The sequence below is a fragment of the Streptopelia decaocto genome (assembly GCF_964273445.1).
Source record: "Streptopelia decaocto genome assembly, chromosome: 2".
Classification (NCBI taxonomy): domain Eukaryota; kingdom Metazoa; phylum Chordata; class Aves; order Columbiformes; family Columbidae; genus Streptopelia; species Streptopelia decaocto.
In genome coordinates this window covers 78623383-78640630 of record NC_138655.1, presented here as the reverse complement: position 1 = coordinate 78640630, position 17248 = coordinate 78623383, and the positions used below count along the sequence as shown (strand labels likewise).

General features: G+C 37.7%; 1 protein-coding gene across 2 annotated transcripts in view; it reads right to left on the bottom strand.

Moving 5' to 3' along the window:
- FBXL7 (F-box and leucine rich repeat protein 7) overlaps positions 1–17248 on the bottom strand; it is a 187000-nt gene that overhangs the window by 123339 nt on the left and 46413 nt on the right. Inside the window, exon 2 of one of the 2 annotated variants that reach the window (XM_082045107.1) lies at positions 13636–13833. The exons of the other annotated variant lie outside the window; for it this stretch is intronic. Coding sequence (XP_081901233.1) covers positions 13636–13681 — 46 coding nt within the window. The 5' untranslated portion in view covers positions 13682–13833. The remainder of the gene's footprint in view (positions 1–13635; positions 13834–17248) is intronic. 2 annotated transcript variants of the gene reach the window in all.

The following is a 17248-nucleotide window of genomic DNA, read 5'->3' as shown; positions in this document are numbered from 1 at the left end:
AATTACATTAACGGATTTTGATAAATAAACTACCTAAAAATCACACAATTCCTTTTTATTAGAACCTGCATTTGACTTCTACAAACCAGTCTAGGTCAGTAGACACTCATCTCTACAACATGGCAAGAGCAAGAATGCAAAAGCAATGAGAAAGCGTTGCCCACTGGCATGACATTTTTCATCTTAAATTTTTTCTCCGTTAATGAACGTATATCACAATAATTTCAATGGTGGAAGAAACTGTGTTCTTGCATTCATGCAATTCCCAAAGCAACTTTGCCAAATCTGTTGAGCACCACATTTTTAGTACTGCTTTAGTTTAAGTACTACTGCAAGATACATGCCACCCGTTTTACTGCATCTTCTGCTGTGCTACACAGATAACTATCAAGCAGAGCACATGCTTTAAGTCAGTCTTGTGCTCCAAGTTTTGGCTACAGAGTACAGCGTAAGTCAGAGCCTTAACATGATTCAGAGTATCAAGCTGACGGATACTTAATACCCATTTATTCAAATTAGAAACACGTTTATTACATACAGGACAAAACAAAGTATAGTTAAATGAGTCATTAAGATTATAACAACATTCACCATTAAAAAAAACAACAACAACAACAACACAACACCACACCTTTTCATGTCTTGTTAAAATTTGCCTTCAATGGCAGATAGCTGCCTTGTCATTCGAGAGTGAGGAAACAGACTGAAATGATAAGTGACAGCTTCAAGAGATGGGTACTAAATGTCTTGGTTTTGGCTGCGATAGAATTAATTTTCTTCCTAGTAGCTGGTGTGGTGCTGCACTTTGTATTTACAATAAGAATAATGTTGACAATATATTGATGTTTTAATCATTCCCAAGCAGTCAAAGACTTTTCAGGTTCTCATACTGGCCTGCCAATGAGAAGGTGGGGAGTGCCCAAGAATCTGGGAAAGGGAGTCAGCCAGGATAGCTGACACGAAGTGGCCAAAGGGATATAACATACCGTGTGATGCCCTGCTCAGTATGTAAACTTGGGGGAAGCTGGCTGGGGGTGATTGCTGCTCAGCGATGGGCTGGACATCATAGAAACCTTTTGGTTGGAAGAGATCCTTAAGATCATCAAGTCCAACCATAACCTAACTCTGGCACTAAATCATATCCCATTTTTCAGTGAGTGGTGAGCGACTGCATCGTGCATCACTAGTTTTGTATATTATTTTATTATTATTCTCTCTTCCTTTACTATTCTATTAAACTGTCTTTATCTCAACCCACAAGGTTTTTTATTCTCTCCCCAATCCCACTAGGGGCAGGGAAGAGTGATTAACAAGCAACTGTGTGGTGCTTGGTTGACAGCTGGGATTAAACCACAACACTAAGACATGCCATTTCCTTGATTCTCCCCAGAATACATCCTTTTTCAGTGGAGATCTCATTACTTTAGAAGTTTCTACCTGAGGGTTCAGAACTTTAACTATCAATGAAAGCAAGCCTATTGTCAGCAAGTTCAAGTTCATAATTTGATTCTGTACTCCACGGAAAAATTTTGAAGTCTGCAGATCATTTTGGCAAGTGGTCATTCCTTGTACAGTCATCAAGAAGTATAGACAACAATTCTTACACTCTCCCTTCTAGGTCTACACTATGTGCTTGATTAATGACATCCAAGTTTCACCAGTAACCTAAATTGACATATTTAGGAGGGAAACCATGGAAAATTGTTTGCCTATCAGCTGAAATTAATCATACAGGACTTGTACAAAGATTAAGCTTACAAAATATAAGATAGATAATTTGCAGCAGGAAGATGCACTGCTAACTTCACACCACAGGAGCTCTTCTGGAAAAGCTTTACTACTCTCTGCAAGTGTCATCTTGAACAACAGGGAGTAATAGCAAAGTCTCAGCAACACAAGCAGATACTTTCCTTTGTATTAACAAGGTGAACAGGGAATGTTTTCAACTCCTGAACCCATCTACTTCAGGTGTGTTCATTTTCAAAGTTTTTTACCCAGAACAACTCAAGATTAAGTTACTAAGTTGCAGCTTTACTTCTCAAAACAATTCAACCAGACCTTTAAATTATTCAATACAACAGTTTAACTGCTCCTAATAATTTAATAAAGTTCAGAGCAAGCAGCAGATAGATCATGGTGGTCACTGATGACATTCTATGTTAGTTTTACAACCCGAAGCCCTTTTAAGCTTATAGAAAAAATAGGCAAGGTTTTTATTTCCTTCTTCCTGTTCACAACATTTGGTGAAGAACAATCATGATTGTCACTTCAGTAATCAAGCCTATTTTTCTGCTTGTGGAAGTAGCTTAATTACTTAATTACTTTGTGACTACCATTGCTTGTACATTATGGGATATAATTTCATTTCAGATGAAATTATCGAAATCCAAAGCCTGTAACTCCAGGGGGGAAAAAACAAAAAGAAAAAAATGGGAAAGAAAAAAAAAAAAAAAGAAACAAAAAAACCCCTACATTTTTCTGGATGAAATAGCATTCAAGTTTATTTTCTAATTGCATAAATTTCTGCCATGCCATTCCACTTAATTTTCATCTCCTGCAGGCAGGACCCACTCCTTTCATCCATGTTTTCCACATGATAATGGTCTAGGTATTTCAGTGTTTCAAGAAATCCATCAGCCACTACTTCATGCCTCCATCCCTCATGCCAGCTGAGAGAGAGCTGGCTCCAAAGCTTTCAAGCAATATCAATTTCTCCTGCTGCCCAGCTGAAATCCAGGAAGGAAACCAGCAGTACAATAGACCTAAGCACTGTCCCTAAAGCAATCTCTCAACCAAGAACAGAAAGTAGATCTCCAACCTAACCTTCATTCCATGTCCAAAAGTGACAGCTCCAGAGTTTTGTTCAGTTTCAGCTAAGGTGCTTTGAGTACATGACATGAAGCAAATGCACAGCTCCGAGGGCTCCAGAGAAACAGGTGACTCATTTGCCTTTAATCCTGTGAATGCAAACTGCCATGATTGCCCTATGGTTCTACAGTTAACCATGGGTTTGCAAAGTCATTTGTCTAGCTATCATTAAAAAACCTTAAGGTCTTCATGCTAAGCAACTCCAGCCCAGACAAGCAATGCAGTAGGAAAGGAATTGTGCATACCAGTGGCTTCTGACTCCCACACAACCAATGGTCCCTCTCACTCTCAACTTGTAAACCTCAGTGCAGCCATACTTTATGCATCCTCAGAGAGGATTAATTTAATATTGATTTCCTCTTTGTGTTTGCTTTGGAGGTTTGCAGTTTGAGCAATACATATTTGACTAAAATTTGGCAGCAAGCAACCTGTAATGTGATGTATATCATTTCAGCCTGGCCAGCATATTCAGAAAAACAAGAAGGTGGCATTGAGGACAGCTTCATCTCACATTCAGAAAGTGGAACACTGGCATAGGAATAAGGAATGGTAAGACATCTCCAGGAGGTGAACTTAAGAGGGATGGGATCCAATATTATCTGTGTGATGAAGGGAACACAGTGGCCAACAAAACAAGCTCTACTCATGACAAAGAGGAGGTAGCAGGCATATAGGTCTTTAAGCCCATGGCCTTTCCATCATCCAGCAGGTTTCTAGGATATAATTTACTGGTGTCTTCCAAAGCTCGCTAGAGTAATGGTAAAACCAGGGTATTACAAAGAGGTATTGCTGCCACAAGAAAGCAGACAGAAATAAAAGTATTCTGCTGGCCTGACTTGCATGTTCGAGCATCATGCTAGATTAAAGAAAATATATCAAGTATTTTCCATTAGCATTTTCAACAAGAGAAGTAGGAATTAAACTCTGAACTGTGTCACTTCCATTGTGAACTTCAGTTAAACATTACATATTTCAGTCTCAACTTCTTCATGAAGGACAACTGATGGAATAAAAGTTAACAGAATAGCATATTACACAGACTATGTATATAATATTCTATGTAATTATTGAATCATTATTTTATTATTCTAACACTGAAGCAGTAATGTTCTGTGCACAACAGAAAGTGCTTTCTTTTTAGCTCATTCATGCCATTTTTCATAGGTGAAATGCATTTGCTCAGCTGAGTTCAGTGGTACATACTTACCATCACAAGCTCCAAACAGTGTATGAAGGAAGCCACTATTGCCTGGAGCAAAACAATACAACCATCCTGACAACAGACCTTATTTAAGGGTAGCCCAGCAAAGAAGGATTCTTCAGTAAGTATAAACTCAAAAGTATCCAACATCGGAAGCTTTTATTGTTTCAGTAGTGTACTAGTCTTCTAGTATTTTTTCCAGATTTCCGCCCACTTAAAATAGGCAAGTTTCATTTTATTAGACCTCTATATTAGTTTATCAAGATTATGTTGTTGCTTCCAACAGAAGCTTCCTGTGAAGGGACACTAAAGCTGGAATGCACAGCACAGCAGCTTTACTTTCAACTTATGGTTTGTTACCTTTGCTATATTTTGTCATTACTGCTTCTTTTGACCAGTGTAAATTCTGCACCTTTAGTTTGAGTAATCCCTTCCTTCCCAAAGCCAAATTCAGTTTGGTATTTCCGCAATAGGGAACCAAACTAACTTGTGGTAGAAATGACAACACAAATCCTAGTCCATTCAGACTCAGTCACTAGCTCAACACCAGAGCTAATTATGACTATTCTATCCAAATCCAAAAATTAGACACAAAGGAATGGGAGTTATCAGATTCAGTACCACAGTCAAAAGTTCAACCTTAAAAAGAAAGCGGGGGGGGGGGGGGGGGGGAGGAGGGGGAAGGGGAAAAAAAAAAAATCATTAAAATTAGTGTTTAAGTTTCCTACACAGGATTTCACCCAGGTCCAAGATACAACATGCAAGAGCCAAACACTGAAAATAAGACCATGTATTTCAACACCTATATATAATTATTTTTTTTTTTTTAAACCTTTGCCATTGAGTGATTCGTGGTTTGAATACTTGTATCTGAAGACTATCATACTCTGGATGTGTAAGACAATAGCATTTACAAGATGGTGTGACACAGTTAAACAACTGGCTTTCCTGGCCTTGTTTTCAGCCTACAAATCTTCCCTTGAGGAAAAAGAAAAAAAGATGTTGTGGGTTTTTTTTTTCCCTACTGCTTCCAGATGTTTAAATGACAATGGCTCTGACCAGGATACCTGAAGCTTCAAAAGCTTCAAGTAATCTGTACATCTGCATTAAGATGAATCATCATAAATACAATTGACTTGGTGAGCAAAGGCCTCATGTTACACTTTGAGTTCTGCATATGATGCCCCAACAGGGCATTTTGACCTGAGCAAGTCATTCACGGACCACAACAAAACTGCGTCAGAAGTGAAAAGAAGACTACTATCCAAACAGAAACAGTTTTTTTCGGGTGATATTTGAGCCACATTAACACACAGTCAAAGTCAGAACAGAATTGATGTTTAATTTTCAAGAAGGAACCAAGGTAACAAAAAAATTCCAGCTTTTCCAATGAGTGAACACACACACTGCAAACTACTGGAATTCCTTGTGTAAAGAGCTGAGAACTGGTAACACGTTTTCGCTTGAGCATCCTCCCACACCAAAGTTTGTGAAAATTCCAACAGCTGCACAGATGGGAAGAGATGAAGCTCATCCAAATCTTGAATTTTGTTTCCTGTACACAAGCAAATGAATGCAAATACAAACAAATAAAAAACCCAACTTACAAATAGCACCTAAAATACACATTTTTTTTCACCGTAGGGGAATGTGTCAGAACATAAATGGAGAGCAGTATCACTGACAGCACTCTGTTTCAAGCCAAAGATGACCTTGGTCCTGAGTTTAAAAGGAGCTGACAAACATGCCTCAGATTTTCGCTCATGTTTCAGCTATTTTCTTTTCATAGAGGTTTTAATAGTTTATTAATGGCTCTAGGGATATTATTTTTCTATATCCCTTTAACAAAAGGATAACTTTTTGATGAGTTATTTCATGACAGTAACGACTTAAGATGATAGGTGGATTTTCAAATCTGCAAGTTGCCTATTCCAGTGCAAATGAGTTCTTTCAAGAACAGCTCAAGCCATCAGATGCACCAGTTTTTAAGGAAACTTCTTGATGGGATATATCTGCAAGGTTCCACAACTTAGTCAAATGTTCACTGAATTCTTTCAAAGCTCTGAAAAAATACAGATTTTGCTAGGACTTGAAATTCTTAAGTGACACTTACTTTTGGATTTCAACAAGAGTAAAAACATAATTTAGCTCAGGATAATAAGCAACCTTTTCAGACTGATATGCAAACTACTTTTTGGAACCACAATCCCAATTCCAAGATAAAAATCAGTAAATTTCACACAGAGTTTGAGTTATCTTTTAGCTTAAGGAAGCCTATCTGTTTACCAAAGTAACGTGATACATGAGTTTTCCCAGCAGCCACCAGATTCCAGAGATTCACCATGACTGCACATACTGTAACTAAACCATCCACTACAAAATTCTTGTTTCTCTGGCCTCAACTGGATAACCATTCAAACAAAAAGGTCACAATTTCTATGAAGGAGCCCAAAGGAAACACTATCTTTTCAGCAAAATCTGAGTCTGCTACATTAATAAGCACAATATATCATATTGAGCAATAGATAGTAGGATACGAAGGTTTGGTCACTCATACTTTTTAACTTTTTTATGACTTTGCAGCTAATATTGTCTGTTTTTCCAGTTTCTTCCGCCTAACTAGTTTTATTCCCTGCAGCTCCTAACTACATTCCTTCCTCCCACCCTGTCCTGCCCCCACCCTGCTTAGGTCAATATTTTAGTTACAGATTAGTTATGTTTTCATTATTCTTCTCTTATAAATATCATGGGATATCAGATATTTAAACATGGTTGCTTTAATTTAGAACCCACAAATCTTAGATAGCAACAAATTCATGGCATATCGTTCTTCTTTGCTCATCTTAATAGACAAGACACAAGAGAAGAGATCTCTCTGGGATAAATAAGGAGTGGCTCTAATATTATATGTTCCAGTTTCTACAAAATTAGCCGGTGCAAAATTTAAGCAGCATAAAACTCCCTTAAATCTCTGAGTCAAAGCATGAATGAAGGATAAGTTAAATTAGTAATCTAGGCGTTAATTTCTCACCAAATTCAGGAGGATACCCATGTATTTCCCCCTTTAGGCATCTGTCCAAATCAGAACTGGAATAAACACTAACACAAGTCAGGACATGAGATAAATGACATCAGTTCTGAGCCTTTTTTTCAGTTCACATCAGCAGTTGTCTGCTGTCTAGTTCAAAATGGACATCTATGGATAATCATGATATTTTTCTCATGACAGAATCTCATGTTTGCTTTTGAAGCCTTCCAGTCTTCTCCATAAGAGCAATATTTTAAAAGACTAGCAACATCACAGTAACACAGAAAATATCAGATGGGGGTGCATGTTTCCTGTGTGTTTTGGGTTTCTTTTTTTTTTTTGGCCATACAGAGATGCACATTATAAACAAAAATAATTTACGAAAGTAAAAGGATATGAAAATATTAACACATTAAGCTGAGAGAACACTAATTCTCCTTCATCCAAAAGAGATATTTAATATGTTTGGTAAAATATGAACCCTGTGGCTGAATGGTAGTGCTGTTATTTTGATTCAGATACAATTTCATTAGGGATGACATTCTCAGCATACTCCAACAAAATATTCAGATTTCATTAAATGCTGTGGGAGCGTGTCTTCCTTAGTTAGACGCTGACAGAAGTGATCAGTACTAAATATTGAAGGATTCCAGCAGATTAATCATTTATCAAGTGCCACATCAGCAGAAAGAAAAAGACGTATTCCTCAATATTTTTTTCCCCAAAATATTTCTGTCATGTAGTCTCACGAATTGACAGCACCAACTGACGCCTACTGATGGCAGTTCTTTTTACTGGGAGCAACCAAAGCAGATTCAGAACATTGCAAATTTTAGCCAAATCCAGCATAATCTCCCATTAAGACCAGGCACGTCAGCTTCTTGATCAGCTTCACATGCTTAACACTGTAAAAGCCTTCCAAATACACATGCAAAGCTGGACAGAAAATTTGTAGTACAACTGAACATGAGGTACAAGGGCATTAAAAAAAAAACTTGAGATAGTTAACTCTACTGGAATAGCAAAGAGAAAAACTCACAGCTAAAATTAGATTGGATTGAAATTTTACAGCAGATTACAAAAAGTTACTAAAGTCTTGTTTCAAAAGCAAAAGAATATGTCAAAAGGCAAGATGATTTCAGAAACAGAGTTCAAGCTAATGGTTTATCTCAGCCCACAATAAAGAAGGACCAAGTAAACATAGTCTCCCAAGCCAGAGCCCACTGAAGATGATCCAATTATGATTTTATCATTTAGACCACACTTGTTTCTGTTCTACAATGAAACTACTATAAAAGTCCTTTGTGCCAAGTTAACAACTGCTCTGCATAGTTTCTGAGGTTTCAGGTGCTGCACAAAGTTTTTATTGCTCAAATGGAAGCTAAAGATTTACAAATGTTTAAGCTTGCCAGGGAGATGTGATGGGAGAAGGGAGAAAAAAAAAGAAAATCTATATTAACATATGTCTACATGAACATATAAGTATCTTCAGATTAATCAAATCACAAACTCTAAAGTCGGAAAGAAGAATTTGTTCCTACTACCTACATGCTTGAGATCTTTCAACATTAATGTTTGTCTTTCAGAAATTCCCACCTCTCACGGTTTACCTATCATCAACAAGTAAAAGACTTCCCACAAAGAATGAATACCTGAAAGTGCTGTAAAATTTCACTCTCTTGGATATAGAAGATGGAAATGGACTTCATGTTAGAGAAAAACAAAAGCATGATAGATTAGATTAGGCTCTGGTGCAAACTGAAATGTCACTATTATGAGGCTGATAATTTACAATTAAGATTTATGATATAGCCAAGTCATTGCAAGCAAAGTAACAGGTTACAGTCATCCAGTGAAGCTATCAAACTTCTTCCCACTCATGCATTCACATCTATAAGGCAACATAAATACATCACAGGTAGGCTACAGGCCCATGAAAAGGCTCCATACTTCATTTTGTTGGAGGGTAACTCAAAATAGCTGTTCTAAATTAATTACCAGATCTTACAAGTATTTACAATGCATCTCTAAAGATATTCTGCCCACCTTCTGGCAAGACTCATAAGAGGCCAGAGTAGAAATCTTCTAGCTCAGTACAGCTAATAAGCTGTTATGGGTGCTTATTTTCTAGTATCAGAAAAAAAAAAAAAAGCCATTGAAACAGCAATTATGATTTCAGGCTCAAGAAATACAGACTCCCAAATCCACCATCACAGTTCAAGATGAAAACTAGTCTTAAATATGAAAGGAAATATCACAATGGACAGTTGCTAAACAGACAAAACACATATGTTCAAGTGTGGCTACTAGAATAGGTAGACAGCTAACCACCAGATTATACTCACACTCATAACTTTTGCTTATACTTCCAACCTAATCTACTCTAACTGCTTAAACCAATGACGATCCATCAGTCACAATTAACAAGAATTACCATTATCCCTTCTTGAATTGCCATTTTTGTCAGCCAATCTCAGTACATACTTCTCAATGGAAATCTGAAGAATGCTGGCACAAAGAAGGTGATGCCAAACTTCAGTAGCTTGAGAAAAACACAGTAGCAGGCAATGTGGTACAATAGCCAGAACAGAAGAACAGCATGAACCAGCAACTCTAAAAAGATATTTCTCAAGCATGCTGCTAGTTTTGGCACTGTTGGCAGCATCATTCTTAAAAATTATAGAGTAATTTAACAAGGTGATATTAAAAGATAAGATATAGGAAAACAACACAGGATGTTTAGTGCAATATATTTAAACTACAACATTTTAACAGAGATTGTCAAATTAAAGACAAAAACTTGCAGTTCCAATTTTTTTTCACTGTTTTGATCAAGTACTAGGATTAATCTGGAGGAAATTGCTGGTGTCAGTTCATAAATTCTTGAAAAATGGATAAGCCCAACATATTTAAACACACATTATCAGGTTGCATATATTCTTCAAGCAGTTTTAGGACACAGTCCAGGGTTCAAGAAAGATGTTTTTTAGAACAGCAAATGTTAGGCAATCGCCAGATACTTTAAGATGACTCTTCACTTTTCAGGGAAGGAAAATACTGCAAATGGCTAGCATTGGCAATAACAGAAAAAGAACAATTTAATGGCAGAACCTCAGTGTGATAAGAGTATTTAAGTAGTTTGGTGCAACATTTTACAGAAAGAATTACATCTGGGATCTTGGATTCCTTAAAATCAGATTTACAAGTAATTGAAGAAACCGTAATCACTCCTACCAAGCAGCATACCCTACTTTGGAAAAGGTAATACCAGTTTTTAAAATTGGGATCATTTCTCTTTAACTATACTGTAAGCACATTTACTCTGGTAGGTCTTACGTTTCAGGCAGTAGATCAAGTAAGACTTCAGTTTTATGTACCTTTCCAATTTGTTCCCAGTATTGTTTGGGCAAGTCTTAAACGTTTGGCTATAGCATTTCAGCACAAATTAGCCAGAATAACATAAGGTTTCAATTTGCAGCTTTAACCTTGCCAATGTCCCAACTACTTTTGCCTTGTATTTGAACTCTGATTTAAATGCCAATTGCAGTGGTATTGTTATAATTAGCAGAACAGTTTTGCAGGAACACTGCCTATTAGATAGCAAAAGCATAACAAGATGCGGTTAAACGCAAAAAATAGCGCTTAAGAACAGCCTCTATACTACTTTGTACCTCTACATACTGCTCAAGGTGATTATATTTGCGTATGCATTCAGATATGTTGGATAAAGGAATTTAAATAGTGAGCTCTGTTTATTCTGCCAAAGTGTTTATAGTTCTGGATTTATTAACTGTCACACCTCCCAGCCCCCTCCTATTCTTCCCCAGTTTTTTGGCTTCAAATGATTCTGTTTTGGCACATTGAGCAATGCAGCATTTCACTTTTCTAGAACACTCCACTGCTAGAAAAGTAGGAATCTTACCTGGTCGCCAGTTTCACTACCAACTCAAAACAGCCACAGTTCACTCAAAGCCAACTGTACCTCAGCCCAGTTCCAAGTAAGCAGGGGCAAGTTCAAGCATTCATATCAAATTTAGACTCTGTATGGTGCACAGAAAGTCTGCTTAGCCAGCACTTGAACAGTAGAACCAAGAGCCCAGGCTCCCAGTAAGAGACACTACAAAGACATGAAGATGGAGATAAACAGGGAAAGAACTGCGAATTGGGAATTATGTATATGCTTGCATGCATCCAGAAAGAACATACATATATTTTCATTTCTTATACTGGGTTGCTAAGCTTCCAATGTTAGAGCAAAAATGAAAGGAAAGATACTAAAGAACCGAAGTGGGAAAAGATTTCTTAACAGGTCTCAGACATAAGAAGGGATCAAAGGAGCTCCTTCTGCCCACAGAACCATCAAGAAAAAGTGGGCAGAAAACCACCTTTCTTCAGCAACAGTCCTTTGTCACAACACTTCATTAGCTCAGTGTCCTGCAAGGATGAACAAACCACTCAAAAGCTTCAATGTAACTACAGTATATTGAACATGGCTACCTTTTTATATGAAATGCAATCCACAGAAGGTTTACCTATTTGCAGACTGGCTCTCTGAGGTTTTTTGGTCTCCCTCCCTCTGAAATAAGATGAGCATTGCACACACCTGAATCTCAGCCTGGGCTGGTTTGTCATCAGGAACCATTTTAAATATCAAATCATTCAGTAGCGAAGGACCTGTTCTGTCTTTCCACATTTTTTGTACCGTACATCATCATGCACAACACAAGGACCCCTCCTCTTAAATTCACTGAATAAATTAAGAATTACTCAGAGACCCAAAAGACATACAGCCTTTTAAAAGAATGTGATTATGAAGCCAAGAGAAATTAACAGTATGACATCCTCCTGGAAAATATCCTATAATGTGTACTTTGTTCCCTCGCTTGTAAGGTGAAATGAAAGGCACACAACCCAAATAAATCTTTATGTTCCAGAAACCTCACTTAATGTACTCCCATGTAGAGCAGTGCTAAATGTTTTCTGATACAGAGCTCACATTTTTCCAGAAAATAAATTTTTCTATGTAAAAAGCCAAGATATCACTAAATTTTTGTACCTTTGTGTATGAAAGCCAGGGACAAAAAAGTCTATCACTTGTAGACCTAGAAAATAAGACTGCCAAACAACTGCTTTGAGAGATTTCACATATTGATAAAGCTCAAGCTGTCTTTCCATAGTTCATAAAAATGTTTCAAAAGTAGCTGCTTGTTCCATTATTCAGTGTAGCCTTCTAAAATGTCTTTAATATCTTAAGCGTCAAAGAAAGAATCATATGGCTGAATACTCACTATTCCTACTTTTATCAATTAGATACTATTTACACATTAATTCACTTATACTTGGTAGAAAAAAAATGATACAGTAGTAGTAGTAGCCAAATTCCAGTGGTTTTGAAAGTCACATGGAAGTTATTTTCTTAAGAAATTATTAGAATAGTACAGCAAGTGCATGAAGGAGTTCTGCAATTATTATATGATTAGAGCCTAACTCTTCTTAGAAAAGCTTATCCAACTATGCTTTTTTCCATGTAAAACTGGATATCAATACAGCTTCAGTTACTTGAGTAGCTGTTATTTCTCTAAAGAGTGAATACCTGTACTTCTATATTCAGAACAGAAGAAGTCCTATTGAGCACTCCCAAATTCATAAAACTTGCCAACAGCTGTAACTCTTAGCTCCAGGTGCATTTTGTTTGGTTGGCTAGGGTTTTCTTGGTGTATGTTTGGTTTGTTGTTGTTTTTCATTATTATTGTTTGGGTTTTGTTTGTCTGATTTGATTTTGGGGGTGGTGGTGCTTTTTTTGGGGGGGGTTGGGAAGGGCATTGCCTGTTTTTTGGTGGTTTTGGTGGTTGGTTTTTTTTTTGGTTGCATTGTTTTTGTTTGGTGTTTTGTGGTTTGGGTTTTTGTTGTCAATGTTTAGGGTTTGTTTGTGGTGGGATTATTATTATTATTATTATTTCCAAGTCCCAAGGACTTAATCAGAATGGAAACCAGTACTGAGAGAAGGCTAGTTCCTCATTCACAGCCATCCTTTTCTTTAGAACTTATCACATGATGGGGAAAGATGATGAACAGCAGAAATCCCATAGAATAGACCAGCACTCACTAATGTACCATTCACTTCAAGAAGCTTCAGTGGCAGGGATCCACCATCAAAGGATGCTGAGGACCACAGCAACACAGTGTGATCAGCCTTAGCCAGGTATCACCTTGCACAGGGTACAAAGTAACACTCTTACATGAGTAATTAAAGCATTACATATTTGCAAAATGCTACATGTTAACACAGTTGCCCTAAACATGATTTAATGGAGGGAATGGTTCCTAACGAGCATAATTATTTCAGCCAGGCTACAGGGCTTGCTTCTCCCAGAATCATTTAGCTTGGAAAAGACCCTTAAGATTGAGTCCACTCATTAACCAAACTCTACCAAGTGCACCGGAATCACTAAAAAGCCCAAAAAAAAACCAGAAAGGAGTATAAAACTATGAGAATGGGGGACTTTTCTAGTAGATACGTAAACTTCAGAACAAATACCTCTCTTCTGTTGAGATGCACACAGGTACTGCCAAAACAAATGCATTTGATCTCCATAGTAAACATATATCACAGCTCTAATGGGTGAAAATCCATCTTCTCTTAATTCATCTGTTTTCCAACCAGTCTCTTAAAAGTATATTTAAGGTACATGAACATCATATGATATGAGGAAGCCAGACTAGAATTCTCAGAGTACTGCAGAAGGAAAAACAAATGAACAAAAAAGTTAAACACTTACTTTTTGAAGGTCCCTAAAAGTCAACATCACTAAAAGCAGATATCATTTACTTCTGCAGAATACAGCAACTGACTTCACTCTATTTCCACAAAATTCCAAATATAAACATTTAACAGGATATATTCAGAGATATTTTGCACTGAGCCCCTCTGCTCTGTTTTGCTTCAGGCATAATCCTTCAGTTTGATTTTATAGAAACTGAGAAATAAACTAGAACTCGTACATGGAGCTCATACACGAGTTCTCCATTTAAAGCTGCCTCTGGATTATCACTTAACAACCATATACATGAAGTGCAAACTGTGCTGATTTTTTTATTTGAAAAACAGTCAAGTTAATATGAAACATCCAGCCTGGACATAACATTCCACGCTCTGCAGGTAAGTGTTTAAGAAGGCTCCCTGATCAAGGTAAGCCCATACAAAAACATTCAGTCTAATCTTCTAAATCAAGTTCTAGACAATAATATTCCAGCTGAGACTGTGTCTAGCAAATTGCATTTAAATGTCCCACAAAAATCCATTTAGTCTTTCACTTGCCAGAAGACCAGTGGGTGGTAGCAAAAACTCATGCGTTCTCCAGTTTCTAACTGTAGTTGATTGATGGGGTAAAGAATCACAAACAATATCTAAGACTGGAAAAGAAGTAAAAGGTAGTATCCTTATTAGAGAAGACAGTGTGGAAGCATCTGTGCATGCACTTCCCCAGTCTACCATGCTTCCTTCTGTGCCAAGCCATAGCCAAACAAACAGTCCCTACAGCATGCTCTGATTTACAGAGAGGACCAGACCTGTATTTTTTTTGCCACCTGCCCCTCACTGAAGTGCAGAAAGTGAAAAATCACAACAAGAGAGACTAGACTTCAGTTTCTGTACCAGTGGAGCCTCACCTTTGCATCCCCCTTAAGTGCATCACTAACATCTCAAGTTTGAATTTAGGAAGTTGCATTGTCTGCCAGTTATTATGTACATTCGTTTACACAACAGAAACAGGGTAGTAGCCACCTCTCCAATGCATCACTGAGCGAAGTTGGTTTGGGTAAGGACACTAATACATTCTGTCTGTTCGTCACTGGTAGAGGATGTGCAGTTCACCCAGGCACATTTAATAGTGTGCCAGGCATTCTGGCTCTTTGAAACATAAGATCTCCTTCTACAGGTCTACAGATGCTCATAATCTACAATGTGAGGGAAAGTACTGTATTTTTCCCATAACTGCATCTCCCATTCCCATCAAGAGATTTGACTGATGTTGCCTTGACAGCATATCTAGGACTGGAACACCACATAAGCCATTTCAAACTGCTTGTTACCCGTTTCTTGTACCCATCCCATAAAGACACATCACGGCACTGAAACCTGAGAAACATAATGGTTGCAGGAGACAAGATGAAGAGTGTGGTTCACTTGATTGTTCAAACTGACAGCAAGATAATACCTGCTGTCAGATACTTCCTGGGATGGTTTGATCTTTCAAGCAAGAGTCCTGCCTGACACCTTACTGCAGTCCTTGGGAATCCATACCTTTCTAAGAAGTACTTTACACAACCACTTCTCTGCTATAGAGTACCACAGAGCTTGATTGAATCAGTCCCACAGATTTCCTTTCTAGCTGTTTCAAGGCATTTCATTGATTCACCTTCAACAAGTGTGTCAACTGTCTTACAGAAACAGAAGAGAAGACATGCTGTGCAGAATTAGGTGTGTTTGCAAAGCTGAAAAGTGGAAGCTGTGAAAGGCCTTCAGCCTCAAACACAAAATGTACACTCTTCACAGAGCTGGGCACTCAGGAATTCAGCTACCAATAGAAATGCAAGGGGTGCAAAGAAGCCATCGGCAACTCGTTCAATTGAGATCATTTCACATGCCAATGAAGGTGAAAAAGAGTTCACCTGCAATGTTTCATAGTCCTTCCCACTCCACACCTAGTATACATACATCTCAGCACACACAACATGTGGCTGATTCATAGGACAGCTTACAGTGATAGGAATTTACAATACAGGGCTAAAGCAAAGGGCAGAATTAGAGCTTTCTCTCCCTGTGATAAACCAGCCTCATGGTGAAGAACAAGATACATTTACCAGTCTCTGGGGCAGGCAAGTACTGCTGTATCACGGCAAGCAAATACTAGAGCATAGAGTGCTATAAAGGTAAATTTAACTAACAGTTATACAATGTTATGTAAGCATCCCAATGAAAAGACATAACTGGCACTGCCTGTACAGCGTCTAACACAATCAGGCTCCTGTTCTTAGCTGGTCCCAAGACACTACTCCTTAACTGAACAGCATAAAAACATTGAGTCTTGTAAGCACAGAAGTCCACTCATCTTGGAGAAGGTATGAACATTTCCGTTCAGCTGAATCCTCCGACAGCACAAGTCTACTGTACATCGGGAAGAGAGGCAGCATTAGTAAAAAATCCAGATCCACACCAGTTGATAAATGTGCCTTCCAGTAACAGCACTGGTTTCAACAGTCCCTGTTTTTCCCCCATGTCTCTGCTCTCACTTGCCTTCATGCAAGTGTTATGCTCCCTGGTTACGACATTCAAAATATCTGACAGACTATACAGCAATCCACATTAAGGCAATTGATATTAAACCAATCCACATTAGTAACTCCTCAGCACAACAGCTTGGTAGGAAAGTAGTAGTAGCACAGGCTGAGGAAGAGACTATTTCTGTGTTGTCAAAGTGTTTATCAAATCACACTTTGAGGGCACAGAAAAACTAGGCTCACATCTGAAATTGTCTCCAAGTATAAAATACACAACTCCACTGCTCTGAACTCTTTATAAAACTGTATGAGAACACAAAAACATATAATTACTACAGCATCTACTGGCCTGCATTTAAGTCTCCCTCCCCAATGAATTAATCAGTTGCAAACCAGTGGTGAAGATTTCAGGGTTAACATTGGTATTCACTGGCTCTACAATGGGCTAGATTAAGAACATAAATCTTAGAGATTAGCAAAGGATTTTTTTGCATTATCTGATTTGAAAATAAGGAAAAAACATGCTTTACTGACTGAAAGAAACCAGAAATTTAAAGCAATTGTTAAGTTCTGACTTCAGAGTTTCCACTATTCCTTTGTGGTTTCTTTTCTTTTTTCCTGGCTGTCATACAGAGAAGTTAAAATGCTTTTATACATTTCCTAACTTTCATGTCTTGGCAATTCACCTCCTTCAGGTACCTCAAAACTTTTTAATCTAAGGCTTACAGGAACATGAATTCTACTAGTCAACTTTGATTTATTAACCATTTATTCATTTATTGTAAATGTATTGTCCAGACTAAAAAGCAGAGATTCTAAACCAGTATCTCTCATGACTCGCAGGTGCCAGATCTTCATTCTTAATATGGGAT